The sequence below is a fragment of the Callospermophilus lateralis genome, chromosome 8 (genome assembly GCF_048772815.1).
Source record: "Callospermophilus lateralis isolate mCalLat2 chromosome 8, mCalLat2.hap1, whole genome shotgun sequence".
NCBI lineage: Eukaryota > Metazoa > Chordata > Mammalia > Rodentia > Sciuridae > Callospermophilus > Callospermophilus lateralis.
In genome coordinates this window covers 62,336,674-62,355,682 of record NC_135312.1, presented here as the reverse complement: position 1 = coordinate 62,355,682, position 19,009 = coordinate 62,336,674, and the positions used below count along the sequence as shown (strand labels likewise).

The 19,009-nt window shown below is 35.7% G+C and overlaps 1 protein-coding gene across 2 annotated transcripts in view; it reads left to right on the top strand.

Annotated features, from left to right (window-relative positions):
• The first annotated feature begins 362 nt into the window (after positions 1-362).
• Prkg2 (protein kinase cGMP-dependent 2) overlaps positions 363-19,009 on the top strand; it is a 91,488-nt gene continuing 72,841 nt past the window's right edge. For both annotated transcript variants that reach the window (XM_076864681.2, XM_076864680.2), the window contains exon 1: positions 363-823. In XM_076864681.2, coding sequence (XP_076720796.1) covers positions 363-823 — 461 coding nt within the window. The remainder of the gene's footprint in view (positions 824-19,009) is intronic.

The following is a 19,009-nucleotide window of genomic DNA, read 5'->3' as shown; positions in this document are numbered from 1 at the left end:
TGGCTGCTTCTTTGATTCTTATCTTTGCTGTGCTAACATCCAAATAGCAGGGATGCTTTTGACAGCTATCCAGCGAACACCCAAAGAGAACAACAGAATGCTTAGGTGCCATATTTGTGCTTGCAAAGGAAAGGGGAAGAGGGAACCCAAATGCCAGGTTCTCTTCATGGAGGGATAAAGGAAACTATCACTAGCTTCGCTTCTGGATGCATGGGGACATTTGTTGCTCATTGAATGATGATGAATGCTGTGTGTTTCTATTTATGAAACAGAATGAGAGGGGTGGTGGGGACTGTTGGAAAATGAAACCTCACTTGGTTGTTCCTGATTCTGTGCCTCCTCGTCTCAGGTCCCTGAGCAACATGGGAAATGGTTCAGTGAAACCCAAACATTCCAAGCATCCAGATGGCCACACCGGGAACCTCAGCACTGATGCCCTGCGGAGCAAGGTGGCGGAGCTGGAGAGAGAGCTGAGGAGGAAGGATGCTGAGATTCAAGAGCGGGAGTACCATTTGAAGGAGCTGCGGGAACAGCTGTCAAGACAGACCGTGGCCATTGCTGAGCTCACGGAGGAGCTCCAGAACAAGTGCATCCAGCTGAACAAGCTTCAGGATGTGGTGCATATGCAGGGAGGAAGCCCACTCCAGGCCTCTGTGGATAAAGTGCCTCTTGAGGTCCACCGGAAGACCTCGGGATTGGTCTCTCTCCATAGCAGAAGGGGAGCAAAGGCCGGGGTGTCTGCGGAGCCAACAACCCGAACCTATGACCTCAACAAGCCCCCTGAGTTTTCCTTTGAGAAAGCGAGAGTCAGAAAGGACTCCAGGTAAGAAGTTCCATGCCGTTTTAACTCAGATGGCCTTAATGTTAAGAAGGACCAGAGTGATAACTATGAAGGCTTTTGAATGGTGAAGAGCAGTAAACTCTCAGATGTGGGGCTAGAGGGGATTCTCAAATGGTTTTGTTTTACAAAAGTATCTCTCATTAAGTAGAACTTTTCTTTAAAACAAAAATTGCACTTTATGTGGACTTTGAGGTATAGAGATATAAATGCAGACATAATGAGTTTCTGAGTTTACTAAAAGCCCTTTCCATTATCTTACAATCCCTGGAGGAGTGAGGAGGTAGGTTTAGGAAGTCTATACTTCTTTTCTTTTAGAGTAGACCTAAAAATGTACACAAATCACAATAAAATATGAATATGTATAGCAAAAACCACTTCTGAGTAGTTAAAAGGAGGTTGACTTCATTCATTTGCTATACAGTTTATGTTGAGCACTGTTCTCTGCCAGCCACTGTGTTGATTGCTTAAAATAAATATTCCCAGATCCTTTTTTGTGGGGGAGATTGTATACCCAGAAACAAATAAGAGATGTATAATTATTAATTAGGTTAATGTTGTAATGGAAACCAGCAGTATAGTGGGTTGTGTTGAGCGTGAGGGGGAAAGAAAGGAAGCAGGAAAGAGGAGCAGAATTGTGATGAAGGCCTGGTTGAGGTGGTGACCTTGAGCTGAAATATAAAGGTCAAAACCAACCAAGTAGAGACTAAGTGGAAAGAATATTTTAGGAAGAGGGAACAATGAAAAGCTAGAATGCATTTTAAAAGTTAGAATTTTTTTCTCTTTAAAAATTTTTTAGTTAACATAATTGTGCATATTTATGGGGTACAGTGTGATATGTCAACACATGTATACAGTATGTACTGGTCAATTAAAGGTGATTAGCATTTCTATTTCTTTATCATTTATGTTTAGAGCAAAAATTAGAAATTTTAAAAGAACATATAAATATCACAACAGTCTTATGTGTATATGAATATATATATATATTCATGTATATATTTTTCTGGCTTAAGTTTGATTTTCCTGACCAGGAAAGATTGATTACAAATATGAGTTAGGATTCTCCTTTTGCATGGTTTTTAAATAAGTAAATATTTATTAACTGAAATGAGATCTTTTGCCTTACTATTGCTGTGGCTGAGCCTGGATCACTGTGGCAAAATGCAAGAGCTGTGAAATTAAATCAAATTTTAATTTATTCATAGACACAAGTAATATAAATCAGAATAAAACATTCAACCTAAGCAAATAAAAGATTGATTTTGACAACAAAATTACAAAGGGGGGTTTAACTCATCAATTTGTTGACAGCATTTGGTGGCATGTATGAAATTATTGATAAATATTTGTTAAGGAAACTAGTCATACTGGATTATTAATCATAATATTCTATGGCTGAAAAAATATGATTAATATTAGGTTTGAGGAAAGTTTTATTAAGCCAAATGTTTCATTATTAATTGGTTTAGAAAGATCTTATCTACTCTCCTTTAAAGTAATACTTGTCTTAATGCTATGTCTCTCACTTATTTTTCAAAATTGAACAACATCCCGTGTTACTTTTTGATATATCAGAGACATTTGAACTTATAGTAATATTACATATTATTCATTATGCTACATATGTGTACATAAATATATTATGACTATCAATATGCTTTCATATGTAGGACAATGTGTCAGAGAGTTTAGTAGCAATTCATCTTCTTTGACCCTATCCTTACATAGGCCACTAGATTTCTCCTCTTGAATGAAGATTTTGTTCAATTACTTTGTTCAAAGAGTTATGCTTATTTTGAGACAAAATACCATTTTCTTGGTGCTAAATAATCTGAGATGAGCATATTTCTTTGAATTTCTTTATTAGCTCTTTTATAACCAGGCAAAGAAAATCAGTAATTACATGCTGTCAATTTCTGAGACAAACTGCATTCCTTTTCTTCTGTCTAGTGAGGGACACAGGAAAGACATCATAGATTCTGAATAAGGATTATCAATGACTATTCTCACCCTAAAGGCAGACCACGTGGGTACCAGACTATGTTGAGGTCAGAATGAGGAAATGAACTAATTTGTTTCTTAATGATTGGTCCTAAAAAGAGCAGACTAGATCATTCATGCCCTAAAACGTTTCATCTGCTTTCTCAGAGCCTTGTGCTTCTAAATTAAAAAAAAACAGAATATGGAGTCATTCTCTTTCATTGACTGATGTGTACCACACTTTCCCTTGAAAAAAGTATAACTATGTCTCTTGAAATAATTGCTTAAACACAGCTAATTTTATCAATTCAGAATCTGAATTTTTTCGTTTTTCATTTCTAACAATTTGTTTTTCATTTCCAAGAAGTTCTAATTCAGAAGAAAAAACAAATGTAAACCTTGAATATTTTTAATATATCTTTTATGCAATATATCAAAATTTTGTAAGGAACAATTTTCTAGAAGTTAGAGCATTAAGAAGATGGGAGCATCTTCCACCGCTAAAAGGATTATGCACATTCTGTAGTGGTTTAGCTACTCTATCAAGCAGGGCTTGCTAGATATTAGAGAATTTAAGAGCCTCAGTCAAAATGACTTCTCTGTTTATTCTTAGTTCTCATGATTTATTTGTCAAACTTTTTATAAACTTTACTAGCTGAATCTAAGATTAAATATTGTTCCTACTACATATGTATCAACTACATTTTGGATAAAGTTTACCCTTCACACTGGGTAAATAGAAAGCCATTGGATGGAGTTTCAGTAATTTTGTCAAAAAGAATGAATGTCTCTAGTAAGTATTTATCACAGAGCAAGAAATTGAGGGGAGACTACCAAGTCTCCCACAAATTATTAGGGAAATATGAAGCCCTGATAGATGGCAGAGTATACAATTTGATGGAATGACAGATTCCAAATTTGAGGATTCAGATTCAGTAATTCACAAGAAACTCTAACTCATGAACATCAGTGTGTGATTTCCTGAGTCTCCTGTGATCAGATGTATTGTGAATGATGAGTAACATGCTTCAGCTTCAGGGCTGTCCCCAGCTCATCCCAGCTTTGTTGTCTGATACCCAACAAGTAGACAGTTAGTGTCCAAGGGAATAACTTAAATGTGTACTTGTACCTCTGTTCTTTATAGAGAGGAACATATAATGGTACTGACGAATCTGGACATTTGTCTCACAAAATTCTCAGGTTCACTTTTTAGGATCTGGTTCTAAAGTAGTTCAGTGCTGTGCAGTTGAAACTTCTGCAGTGACAGAAATTTTGTGTAATCTGTATTCAACAAGATGGTAGCCAAAACCAAAATTTGGCTACTAGGTAATTAAAAATTGGGCTACTATAACTAGGGGACTGGATTTTTAATTTTAATTCATTGGAAAATTAAATACCCACATGTCTAATGATTGCTGAACTAGATATTGCAATTCTAGACTATATGGTTTAGATGGCAACTGCTGTGGCGTGAAATGAGAATTATGATCTAGTGCAGTTTGGGTATACTTTATGGACAAAGTAAGACCAGTGTGAAATTTTATGAAGCCACAGAAAATAAGAATATGACCCTTAGATTGAGGTGGGCCCTAAATGGAATTGCTGGGAAGATGCGCTGGAATCTTCATAACCTTTTGTAGTGACTTGGCCTTGTGCCTGTGGACCATTTTAGATCTTCCAAAGCATATAGCTGTGCATACATGTAGCCTGTTTCTATTATAGGCACTCAGCTTTTTTGCATTATTATAAAATCACATGACAAGTCAGAGTACTAGCAAATATTCTGATCTCTGATTTAAATGTAATAAGTGAACACCAGAAGACTTTAGAACTAGAAGAAAATTAAGCATTATTTCATGCTACCCTCCTGGAGAATGCAGAAACAGGTGCAGGGGAGTTATAGAATACACCATGAAAGGTGGTAGAGCCAGGATTAGAATATAAGACTCCTGATTTTGAAACCAGTTCTTCTCTGCAGTCAGATCTGCCCGCAAAAATGAAAAAAAAAAAAAAAAAAAAGGCACCAGTTTGGGCACCAGTCTACTTTTTGATGATATACCCAGTTGACTGGTAATAAGAGCAATGGTGCTCCCTGCATCTTCCATGTGGAGCTGAGCTGAGCTTGCCCTTTGCATAGTTGTCAACAAGAGCTGCAACCTCAGAGCTTTGACTGAGAGGAAAGGACGTCGAGAATGGATTTGATCTATCTGATGGCCAAAACTGTGGTGTGTATGGAAGGTCACATATGTGTCACATATAGTGCTTCTTAAGGCTGAAGACTGGATATCAGTGGTAAAGAAGGACAGGGAGAAGAGCAGATAGCTTTTCTGTCCATCTCCGACCTGCCTTGAGCATGGAGACAACCACGCATCCAGAGGTCAGACCTTTTACTGAAATTAAGTTTTCTGTTTATGTAGAGACATCGTTTAGCAAACTTCAGCACTGGCAGAGCAGAATTACAGGCTCATGCTGAATGTCTGGTGGAACACAGGAAAATTAATCAGAGACATCTGGCAAGTAGCTGTATGACTGTTTTTTTTTGCTAAGAATGCTTAAACTATCATTTGAAACTATTGTTCTTTCATGAAAAGGAAAGATAAAACAAAGACTTGCCATCTGACTTCAGATGTTGGCTCCAGTTTTAGGAAGGACAATTAGTTGTATTTGTCATTCCCGCCCCAGGAGCAGGATAGGTAAAAGTGGAAAATGCAAGTGAGTCACACATTTAAATAAGATGTGGAAAAGGAGTGAGGGAGAGTATGTTGTTATTATTTGTGCTCGTTTTCTAAAGCAGCGCTAAAGAATCCATAGTGCATTGGAGAAATGTGTTTCCTTTATTAAATAAGAAAGTTTCTATGGAAAGAAACAATATATATCACTAATCCGTGCTAGCCCATTCTGAATGCCTCACAGATATTGAGTCATATAATTCTCATGATAAACCTATAAGATAGATAGATATCACCCCCCTTTAAATTTTTTTTTTTTTTTTACTTTTGTAGTTTAGATGATCAGCAGCATGCCCTTGTTTTATTTTTTAATTTTTGTATGTGCTGTTCAGGATCGAACCCAGTGCCTCACCTGTGGTAGGCAAGTGCTCTGCCACTAAGCCCCAGCCTCATTGTCCCCTTTTTATGCATGAGAAAACTGAGACATGTCGAATTACATAACTTTTTTAAGGTTACACAGGTTTTAATTTTGGAACCAGAATTCAAAACCTGAAAACCTGCTATCAGGTTCTACTCTAACCACTCCTCTATCATTTTTCAGAGATGAAAATTAGAGGAGAACTTTTCACATTTTAGTGGGAAAGACTTGGCACAAAAAATTAAATATGTAATTAGAAACAGATTTTTTTTTAAAAAAAATGCTGTGCTTAGAAACAACTGCCTACTATTGTTATTTTTCCATGAAAATTGTGCTTCCAGAAGTGCTGCTGTGGTCTCAGTTTGCAAGTTGAGGGAAATTTTTTGCGGGGAAGCTCTAGGATTTGTTGCCCATGAATTAGTAACTTAGAAGTTGCTGTATGAAAAGTTCTTTATCTTGTTTTGATAGAAAGATTTTTAAGAGTATATGTACAGACTTATTGAATAGTCAAAAAATTGGTGCATATACTTATAAATATTACAACCTTAACCCAAGTCTTTATTTATTTATTCATCCATCTGTTTATTTATTTATGGGTACTGGGGATTAAACCCAGGGACACTTTCCCACTGAGATACATCCCCAATCTTTTTTTCTTTTCTTTTTCTCTTTAGTGAGACAGGGTCTTATTAAGTTGCTAAAGGTCTCACTAAGTTACCAAGACTGGCCCTGAACTGCAATCATCCTGCCTCAGCCTCCCGAGTCACTTGGGATTACAGGTGTTAGCCACTGTGCCTGGCTTAATCTGAGTTTTTAAAAAAGGAAAAAGAAAATGAAGCTCTCTGTATAAAGCATGAAAAAAGAAAAAAGTCCAATCTTGTGGTAATCTGATAGCTAGAAGCTATGGGTGAAGGCAGCTAAGTGATATGTCTTGTGAAAGATAAATGTTTGAAAACCAGCAGTTATGCTGTATAGCAATAATGTATGTAGAGGCATCCAGATCCAAACTAGCTATGGAGGGATGGGATGAGAAAGCCAAGTTATCAACTAACTATTAGACATTGGTTGTTTCCCATCCATCATCTCCTGGGGCTTTAGACTTTTGGAATGAGGTGGTGTTATTTTTCCATCTTACCTAAAGGGAGTCATTCATCAATGTGCTGAAGGTTGTAATGTGGACAGTTTGTGGAACCGGGTTTCCAGTGAGTCTGCCTGATGTGCAGTGTGTGTTCCTTACCACAGTGCATCCATATCCCAGACTGCAGAGCCTCCAGTGTGAATGGGTGCCCTTGGGGTTGTGCAGCCGGGGTTGGGTGGGTGAGAGTTGCTGTTAAACTTGAAAGAAAGGGAGAAATCAAAAGTAGGAAGAAGTTAACAAGGTGGCTACAGTTGAGTGGCACCTGCCTTGTCATCTAAATGTGGTCCATTAAGCTTTGGCAGCCTTTGCAAGTGCTGGCAGCTGGCCCCTCTCAATTCCTGCCTCTGCCCTTTCTTCTCTCGAGGAGTCAAAGGACACACTCAGCCTGCCCACCTCTGCCCTCTCTCAACCAGATGCTGTGCTTTGTTTATATCTGCCCTTTGCTCCTCAAAACTTCCAGTCTGTCACTAGGTGTTAGGAAATATGTTTAAGGAAGCCTCTGAAAACACCCAGGACTGATACCTCCCTGTTATGAAGAGTCAGAAGTGCAGTTCTCCCTGTGGCTGCATTCCTAAGAGGACACTTTATGCTATTTTTATGCTGCAGAAAACCCATAGCAATTTTTAACCCTATAGCTTCAACTACTAGCTAGAAAGTCCAAGGTTCCCTTTACTCCTTCAGACTAACACATTCAGGTCAACATTTACCAAATATCGAATCAGCAGGCTCATTTTTTAATCTTATCTTTTTTTCCCACTTCTTCCCTTTGTCTTCCTTGTCTCATTTTTTTCATTTATACTTTTATTTTTTTCCTTTCTAATCTTCCCCCATTCTCAGTATCAGAGCAACTCTGAAACTGATACTTGCTTTATTTTGCTTGCTGTCTTCTTAACTTTTAGGATATTAACAATAGTTTGTGGATCTGCTTGGCTCCATGGAAGTTTGGAATTGAGCAGTGCTGGCTTCGTACCACTGTCTTGGAGGCCTGGGCAGGAGCTGCCAGCTCTCCTCATTTGTGTCTTCTCAGTGTCCTTTGAGATGGGCTCCTCTTTTCTGACCCAATTTTTTACTCAAGAGCCTTCTATGCTATTCCAGATACTGCCTATTTCATTGCTGGATACCCAGAAAATACCATAACAGAAATAGTTGAGTTGAGAAGACAGCAGCCTTTATTCTCCTTGCTTGTCAGGTTAGAAGGAAGCAGGGCCCCTGGCCTTTGCCTGCTCATAAGCTCTGCAGTTATGAGAACCTCCCTTCTTTCCATAAGTCAGCTCAGCCCCTGTCATCTGACTTTTTCTAGGGTTCAAACTACAATGAAATTCTCACAAAGGGAAAAGATCTGAAGATTAGGATAAAACCTTTCAGGTTTTTAGACCCTTTGGGAGGATCTAAAGACCCTCATTGTGGAAGATACATTTCTCACAATTATTCTTTTAACTAAAACTGTTGCTTTACTTTAAAGTTTTACTCCAAATTAATTTGTCTTTAAAGTACTTGTTAGTTCAAGGTTTTTCAGCACAATCTTGACAGTTTTTAATTTTTAAATATTTTTGTGAGATCTATACCCAGGAGTAGATGACCAGGGGATATTTTATATACATAATTTATACTAAAGCAGGAGTGATCAAGCACCTATTAAATCCATTTAATCTTTCCAGAGTGATTTTTGTTGTTGTAGTTGCTGTACCAAATCAATTTTGATTGGTAAATTTCAAGCAGCAGCTTTGATGATCCTTTTGAGATTTGCAGATCAAACTCTAGAAAATATGAGGGAAATAAAAAGCTGGAGCTTCGAGTCCCCTCTCTCCAGATGAGAAGAGGAAATAAAAGTGAGCAGAACAAGGCCCTATTTAAACTTCCTGGGAATAGAAACTCAGGGAAATCCAGATATAATAATTTTTTATTGCTAGGTAATAAATTACCACATGATTAGCAGCTAAAACAATGGACACCCACTATCTCAGAGTGTCTGTGGATTGGGAGTCCAGGTATGCCTTATTTAGTTCACCTGCTCAGTCTCACAAAGCTGCAAGTCAAGGGTTTGGCTGGTTGTGTTACTTTCCAGAACTTTCTAGAGGAACAGGACCTCTTCCTAACTTCTGTTATTGTTGGCAGAATTAAGTTCCTGTAGTTGTAGGACAGCAGTCCCCATTTCTTTGGCTATCCACTGGGGCGACTCTCAGCTCCTAGGGCTGCCCAGAATTTCTCCGCTAAGCCCTCTCAACACAGGGCAACTTCCTTCATCAAGACCAGCTGGGGAGCTGCTTGATATTTGGCTGAGACAGGTATTGTCCTTGGGGTGGCCCTCCCATCACTGTTGCTACACTTTGTTGATGAGGACCATGTCACTGGCTCTGTTCCCACTCAAGGTGAAGAGGATATACAAGGATATGACTACAGGCATAGAGCTCCTGGGGCCATCTTGGAATTCAGCACACTGTACAAGGCTCTTTGGCTTCTATGAAGTGAGATTCCTTGGTTGAGAATGCTGGCTATAGTGGTATGAAAAGTCCATGCACATGGACTTGAACATCTGTGTATTTCACATCATTCTTCACAATAGCTAAAGATGTAAGCCACCCAATATTCACCAACAGATGAAGGGAGAAACAAAATGCAATATGTACATACAATGAGATATTACCCAGCCTTAAAAAGGAAGTTCTGACCCATATACAACATAAACGAGCCTTGAAGATGTTATATAAAGTGAAATAATCCAGACTCAAAAAGGACAAATATTTTATGATTCCACATACATGAGATATGTAGAATAGTCAAATACATAGAGACATGAGTCTCCATTCTAATGGAGGTTACCAGTGGCAAGAAGCAGGGAGGTAACAGAGTTAGTGTTTAATAAGTACAGGGATGGGAAGATAAGAAAAATAAGTACAGATGGCTGGTGGTGTTAGTTGCGGAACAATTAGAATATACTTAATGTTACTGAGCTGTTCAATCAAAAATAAACTGTATATTTTAGGTATGTACATTTCATCAGGAAATTTTGAAAAAATGTCCAGAGTTTTAGGGATGACTTGACAGTGTATTCCCAAATACCCAGCCATGTTTCAGGATTTACATTAGGATGCTGAGAAGAAGAGGAGAAGAGGAGAATAAGGATTTACTCATTTTTTGTACTTATTTGTCATATCACAAAGGAGAATAGGCTATGGCAAAATCCTGTGACAAACATTAATTAATTGTTGTTAATCAGTTATTGTTACTTAGTATTAATTGATTGAGTTCTTGGTGAGTCATCAATTAAAGCATTTTCCCAGTTCAGTGCTGTGGAAATAGACAGAAGGGACAACTTCAAATTCCCTTGTGTTTTCTTGTTTACAGCTATATTTCTTCATAAATAATTACCAGGGGAATATTAAACAATACTGATGCCTAGGGAGTCTGGTTAAACAATATTCCCCTAGGGAGTTTGGTTAAATTGGTTTGAGGTGAGAGCCCAAGTATATGGATTTATAAAACCACCATTGAGGACCCTTGTGTCATAGGAACAGCCCTCCCTGCAGCTGATTCTCAAAATATTTAGTTTGATGATCTAAGACCAGTACTAATTACTTACACTTAAAGGAATGATTTTCCATTTATATCAAGTTGCCATGCCACACAATGATGATTATGCATATCATTGAGTGTGTCAGATTAATTTCCTTGTAATTTTGGTTGTTTTCAACATTTCATTATCAAACCCTGTTCTTTGATGCTCATGGGAATAGGATTATCTGCACAGCCTTAAGAAAGAGAGAGAGAAATATTTGTTTGTGAGCATGAAGTAACAGCAAACATGATTACATTACAACTGTGCTTGATCACATGGGCAATAGGTAAAAGAACTGACAGGAGTAAGTCATGCCTATTTTCTGATTATCCACAGAATGACCTCATCTTTCTCATGCTAGTTTCTTCATTTACAAATCTTTGCTTTCATTAGGTATTTTTTTGTTGGTTTATCACTCAGAAAATTTTATTGGGGGGAGGATAAGAAGTAAAGAGATACTTTTATCATCTATTCCTTATTTATCAGGTGGTTGACATTTTGGCTCAGATTCTTGTCCATTTACCGAGTATATTTAAACAAAGAGAGAGAATTTAAATGTCCTTCAGCTTTCTTGATTTTGTTAAGTTCCTAATGTGTGCCAGGTACAGTTCTAGATGTTCATCTTCTTAGGTAATAAGAAGATGCAGAAAGCATAGTCACATCCAGAGTTGAAGATCAGAATTTCTTCGGGAAATTAAACTTTCAGTCTTATGTGATTAATATTCTAAAAGATTGGTGTTGGAAGGAAGAAGGGAATACTTTTTAAATGGCAGGATCAGGGAAACCTCCATAGAAGAGAAAATCTTGAGCTGTTTTGAGGGAGGAGTAGACTGTAGGGTGACAAGGTAGGCTGGCATGTTTGGGGACAGTTGTAGTTCAGTGGGCCTGGGAGTACTGAGCACAGGGAGACTGAACAAGCAGAGGGACTAAATTGTTAGGAGTTTTACCCACATTTCAAAGGACCTCCCTTGATAAAGACAGATTTTAAGTAGAGAGAATAGAGTTTTTACAGTGTTTCTAACACTGTTATCAAGTTTCTGGTAACTTTCTGATTAATCAGTAATAGCTAACCCTTAGGTAGTGTATTTTATGTTCTAGGTGCTGTCTTTAGTGCTTTATGTTGTTAACTATTTTAATACTCTTTGAAATCCTATGACCTGTGGACTATGTGTATTATTGTTTTATAACTGGAAGACTTAGAAGTTAAGTGACTAGCCCCAGGTTCCATGTTAGTATGTGACAGAACTTGGACTCAAACCCGGGCATTCCAGCTCCAGATCTTGTGCCTATATATAACAAATACATGTCATCCTGTGCTTTATACTTTACATATAATCAAGCTATGAAATACCATACAAGTAAAGCTGCTACATGCCCTTTGCTCACAAGAAATTCTTAATAGATATGAAAGAAGGTAGAGTCTCCTGGCCCCTAGCTTTGCACTGAGACTTATGCAAAGAAGGTTGCAAGATAACATGGTTTTACATGACAGAAACAGAGAACTGAGATTGGTAAGATACCGGATGGAAAACAAAGATTGAGAGCCTCACACTACAGGAACTAGAAGTGAACTTTGACATCAGAAACTTTCTGAAATCAACTTAGGATGGGAATTTATTGCTTGAAGGAATGTTGATTATGTAAGTTGGGGGTATAAAAGGACTAAAAGAGGATTACTGATATTGCCTCTGATGGGTATGAATTTGAAATCCAGCTCTACTGGAGGAACTTTGAACTGAGTAGAGGGTCTTGGGAAGTGCCTCTCTGTTGCTTTGTGATTTCCAAAACTTTTCATGTCCCATTCTTTCCCCCAGAAAAAAAAGTCCTATAACTACTTCTAGTGCCAACTACTTAATACTATTATCATTATACTTAATACTATTAGCACATAGTAAGTATTTAGTGCCACATTTTCTAAGTTCAAGTGCTTAATATTCCTGTGAAGTAGGTATAATAACTGTGCCCAAGTCATAGATGAGAAATCTGGGATTCAGAAAGGTTAAGACACTTGTTCATGATCATGAAGCTAGGAAGTAGCAGAACTGAGATTTGAGCCTAGGATTTTTTACTCCCAAGCCATACACTTTAAAAAATATTTTATTGAAGTGTATCAATAATAAAATGAATACATCTATGTAACCCCCATCAAGAAATACATTACCAGAATCTCAGAAGTCTCCATCCCTCTTCCAAAACTCTATCCATTATCTACTCCAAAGGCTGCTACTAGCTGTATTATTATTGCTCTAGACTACTTTGTTCATATTTTTGAACTTTATTTTAATAAAAATGTAGAGGATCTACTCTTCAGACTCTGGCTTCTTTTGTTTATATAGTGAGATTCATTTATGTACTTGTCCATAGCAGTGTCTTATGAATTATCATTACTGTATAATGTCAATTGTACAACTATATACAATTTATCAAATTTATTATTGATGGACATTTCATTGCTTCTGGTGGTTAACTAGGGTGGATAATGCTGCCATGAACATTTTTGCACACCTTTTGTTGCATTTATGTATGACTTACAGTGGGTATAAACCTAGAAGTGAAATAGCTGGGCAGTAGATTATTTCTAAGTTCAAACTTAACTTACATTGCAAAATATTTTCCTAAGCTGTTGAAGAAATATTGCCACCATCAACAGCATTTGGCATCTTCACTCTTTTTCACTGTTCTGGTGCATTTGTTGTGGTATCTCATTGTGACTTTAGTTTGCTTTTCCTTACTAGTTAAGGAAAACTACTGTGAATAGTTCACAGTGTTATCTTTGACTGAAGCCTGTTTTTCCCTTCATAGTTCAGAAGGACAACTGTTGTTATACATAGGTATCTCTGTATGTGTAGGACAGTTTCAGGACCTTGAATTCTGTACTAAAGGTCTTTTTCTCCATTCTTGTGCCAATAATATATTCTCTTAATTATTTTGTTCTTGTAATTATTTTATTCTATTAATTATTTTTATTTATAATGATTCTTGATATTCATTATCTGATTTTGTTGTTGTTCTTCAATTTTGTGTGGCTATTCTTGAGCCTTGTAGGAGTTTAACAATTTTAGAATCATCATATCAATTTCCATGTGTTTAAAAATGTCAAGTAAAATTTCATGGAACCTTCATCCATGTACTTTGGATAATGATGTCCATCACATTTCACCATCCTTGCTATTCCCTGCCTTCTCCCTTCCCCTCCCACCCCTCTTCCCTATCTATAATTCATCTATTCCTCCCATGCTCCCCCTCCCTACCCCACTATGAATCAGTCTCCTTATATCAGAGAAAATATCCAGCATTTGTTTTTAGGGGATTGGCTAACTTCACTTAGCATTATCTTTTCCAACCCGCTTACCTGCAAATGCCATAATTTTATTCTCTTTTATTGCTGAGTAAAATTCCATTGTGTATATATGCCACATTTTTTTTATCCATTCATCCACTGAAGGGCATCTAAGTTGGCTCCACAGTTTAGCTATTGTGAATTGTGCTGCTATAAACATTGATGTGGCTGTGTCCCTGTAGTATGCTGTTTTTAACTCCTTTGAGTATAGTCCAAGGAGAGGGATAGCTGGGTCAAATGGTGTTTCCATTCCCAGATTTCCAAGGAATCTCCATACTGCTTTCCATATTGGCTGTACCTTGCAGTCCCACCAGCAAAGTATGAGTGTACCTTTTTCCCCACATCCTTGCTAACACTTATTGTTGTTTGTCTTCATAATAGCTGCCATTCTGACTGGAGTGAGATGATTTGCATTTCTCTGATTGCCAGAGATGATGAGCATTTTTTCATATATTTGTTGACTGATTGATTATATATCCTCATCTGAGAAGTGTCTTTTCAGGTCCTTGGCCCATTTGTTGATTGGGTTATTTGTTTTTTCTGTGCTTAGCTTTCTGAGTTCTTTATATACCCTTGAGATTAGTGCTCTGTCTGATATGTGAGGCGTAAAAATTTGCTCCCAGGATGTGGGCTCTTCGTTCACCTCACAGATTGTTTTTTTTGCTGAGAAGAAACTTTTTAGTTTGATTCCATCCCATTTACTGATTCTTGGTTTTAAGCAACATTAAATTTTTTGATCTTTTTATCCACATCCATGGTATATTCCTCCATTTATTTAGGTTTTCTTTTATTTCTCTGTTTTGTACTTTTCTGTGTAGAGGTCTAATACATCTTTATTAGATGTAATCCTACATAGTGAATGTTTTTATTTTATTTTAAGATATGTCATTTATTTTTATTTTTAATTGTTTGATGCAGATTTGAATATAGAAATGTAATTAAGTTTATATATTGACTTTTTATCCAGTGATATGGTTGCTGCCACTTTTTGATTTTGATAACTTATCTATACATTCTTTTGAGTTTTTCACATGCCTGACCACCATGTCTTTTTGAATGAATGGCAGTTTTATTTTATTTCTTCTTTTCCTATGTTTGCATATTTGATAGTTTTTCTTCTTTTTATTTCTTTTATTTTCTTACCTAATTAAATTTGCTCAGACTTCCAATTCAGAGTGGAACTGAAATAGTCCATTTCTAATATCTGGAGCTTTCAGTGTTTCACAATGTAATTTAATGTTTTCTGTTTGTTTTATAAATGTTTTATCAGATAAGATTTCCCTCTATTCTTATCAGCTACAATATTTTAAATTTAAAAATAATTGGAGGTATTTAATTTTATTAACTATTTCTGCATCTAATTAGATATTCTATTTTTTCCTTCTTTATTCTTTTCATGTGGTTAATTTCATTCATTAATTTTCATTCTGACCTAGAATATTTATTTTACATACTTTTTCTTGATTTTGCTTTTGTATTTATGTTTTTAGGGAATTAACTTTCAGTTTTCTTTCTGTTAATTTGGTTTTTTATTATCGGCTATTTAGGCACTATAGCATGAGTTGAGAAAAATCCTTCTTTTCTGTTTTCTTGAAAAGATTATGTAATATTAGTATTATTTTTCATTAAATGCCTAGAAAATTTAGTGGTAAAGTTCTCTGGATCTAGAATCTCTTCTTGGAGTAGTTTCATTTTAATTTAATTTTTTTACTGCCAATCAGATTTCCTATTTCTTCTTGCATTCTATTTATTATGCTGTATTTTTCTAGGAAATTTTTTCATAGCATCTGAATTCTCAAAATAGTTGTTGATATTATTCATTCATTTTTTCACTTCTGTAATATCTATAGTAATGTCTTCTCATTTCCAGTATAAGTAATCATATTCTTTCCTCTCCCCTATCTTGCCATGAATTTATCAGTTTTATTTATCTTTTCACAGAAACTATTTTGGTACTGTGTGGATTTTCTTCATTGTATTTTTCCTCATTTTATCATTCTGTGCATCTTTTTTGTTATTTTCCCCCTTTCTCCTTCTCAGTGTCATTTGCCATTTTTGAACTTTTTAAGAGGGCCAGTTAGGTAATTTTATTTATAACATTTTCCCTTTCTGTTATATCTACTTAATACTAAAAATTTCTAAGCATCATTTTAATTACATTTTATAAGTTTTGATATGTTATAGTTTACTACTCTTTATTTCAAAACATTACTTGATTTACCTGGTGATTTAATCTTTGACCAGTGGGGTCTTTAGAAATGTATTGTTCAATCGTAAAAAATTGAGAATTTTATATTTTTTGTTATTGTTTCTAACTCATTCTACTATATTCAAAGAATATATTCCATATTATTTTGATCTTAAGAAATTCATTGAAACTTTATGGTTCTTTATGGATCACAGTATGGTCAATTTTCATGGAGGTGTATATACACTTGAAAAGAGTATATATTTCAAATATATTAAGTATAGACTTTAAAAATATCAATTGGATCAGGAAATTAAGTAAAATTTGATGATCAGTTGTTTAGATCATCTAGTTTCCAGTGTCTGCTTATTTCTAGTTACTTGGAGATATTAAAATTTCCCAAAATTATTGTGGAAGATTAATCAAGTTCTTTTACTTTTGTCAACTTTGCTTTATATAGCTAACTAGGTGTATAGATAGAATATTTGCATATTCCTGGTGCTATCAATATGAAATATTACTATTTCTAGAAGTTTAATTTTTCATTAAGGTCTACCTTCCTGTAGCAAAAAAAAAAAAAAAATTCTCTTTAGTCAGTGCTTAATATATCTTTTTCCATTTTTTACTTTCAACTTTTCTATACTAGTATCTTTAAAGCACTTCTCTTTTATTTTAACATTCATTTGGTGTGTATTTTTTGTTTTATTTTATCAGCTGAACAATCTTGTTCGATTTAGTCAGCTCATATTTAACACAAATATAAAATATTTGTGTTTAAATCTATTATCTTACTATTTATTATCTATTTGTCGCACTTCTTCCATTTCTTTTCCTCTACTTTCTTGCCATTTTCTTGGGTTAAGCATATATTTTTCTATTGTATCTATTTTTTGCCTTTGTAGTTAAGCATTCTTTGACTAATATTATATTATTACTCTAAATTATTTGTTCATTACTCTATTAAAGTTCTAATATAGATTAGTACCTTTATCAATTCCTGGACCTTCTATTGTATTAACTCCACTTATTGTCTCCCTCTCCTGCAGTTTTTGGCTATTTTCATTCATTTAGTCATCATATATTTTAGACTCCACAACATATTGTAATTGCTCTTTCATAAAGACAGGCTGCCTTTAGTTACCCACATATTTCCTTTTTGCATTGCTTTTTCTTTTGCCAGTTTTCATCTGGGATCATATTCCTTCTATCTGGCGCTCTCCACTCTTACAAGTCTCTTGCCAATGCAAAAACATTTTTGAAAATGTCTACATTTTGCTTTCATTTCTGAAGGCTATTTTCACTTGGTAAAGATTTTGAAATAGGCTCTATGAAACACTTTGAAGATAGTCTGTTGTGTTCTAGCTTTTATTGTTTCTTAAGGTAGATTTATTGGTGGTCATTTGAAGGCAATGTGTCTCTTCATTTCTTGTTGCTTTTTTGAGTTTTCTTTTTGTATTTTGTTTGCAGCAATATGGTGGGCCTAGATATGGTTTAATTGTATTTATTTTGTTTGGAGTTTATAGTACATCTTGTCTGTGGTTTGTCTTTTCACTGATTTAAGGAAATTCTTGAATATGATCCCCTACTATATTGTTTCATCCCAATTATTTTCTTAGTGTCAGGGGCCCAGATTACACACATTTAATTACTCTGTCGTGCCTCCTATGTCTCTTACTTTTTTGGGGGGGAGGGAGGTTGCTTTATTTCCATTCTGTATTCTCTCCAGTTTGCCTCATAGTTATATTATTATGCCTGTACATATTTAGTTTCTAATTCTTTCTACCTTTATCTTATTAGATTTTAAAGCCATTTATTGAGTTCTCAGCACCAGATACTAAATTTTTTAGTTTTAGAATTTCCACTTGATCTTTTAAAAAGACTCATGTTTCCTGTTCACATTCTTCATTTTGTCCTTGATTTTCTTAAACATACTGGTTACAGTTATATTGAAGTCTGTTCCTAATAAGTACAATATCTTATCTACTCTGGATCTAATTCTACTATTGTTTTTCCTCCTGGTCTTTAGACATTGGATCTTTTGGTCTGCTTGGTAATTTCTGATGTCATGTCAGATATTCCTCAGGGAAGAACTATAGAGGAAATTTGAGATTTTTGTGAGCTTTTTGCAGAAAAGATTTACCTTTGCTTCTGGCAGGCAATGGGGCTGGGGAAAATTATTGTAAACAAAACAGGGTTTTGGTTTTTGGTACTCGATTATCAGTTTGATGCTAGACTGTTTTGATGAGTCCGGTTTGGCTAGTCCTTACCCCTAGGTCATAGCCCTTCATTGTCGCACCTGAAATCTTAGGTGTTGATCAGGACCCCTCCTTCATCACGTGGCTTGAATGCCAGCTTTTGTTTTGCTTAAGGAGAGAAGAAATTAAATCAAATTAGAAGAGAAGACATGCTCCAAGCCTTAAGGTAAAGCTGGCAGTCTTAGAAGACAGGATACCAGCCTCCTATAGAAAGCATTTGTTTTGGGTACTAAGTACTAGATGGGTAGAGTCGAGCTATGGTATGGGAAATGGTGAATACTAGATCATGGGATATATATATATATATATTCTTCTCTGGAAGAAATGGTACTTCATGGTACCTCCGTGGAATGTTAACAGAAGTTAAACAAAATGAAGAAGTTAAAAAAGACACCAAGGTTTGGGAAATGTTGTTTTAAGCATATTTGTTTACTGCTAGACTTACTTGATTTTTTTTAAAGTGTGCTTGTTTCTAAAACTGCTTAAACTCAGCACACTTTCCCATATAATGAAGCAGTGTTTCTTGGAACGTACTTCGGGAAATTGGAATGTGTGGGCATCAAGGAAATATGTGACTGGAATATCATATACTATCTTGAAAAGGCCACAGAAGCATGAGCTTTT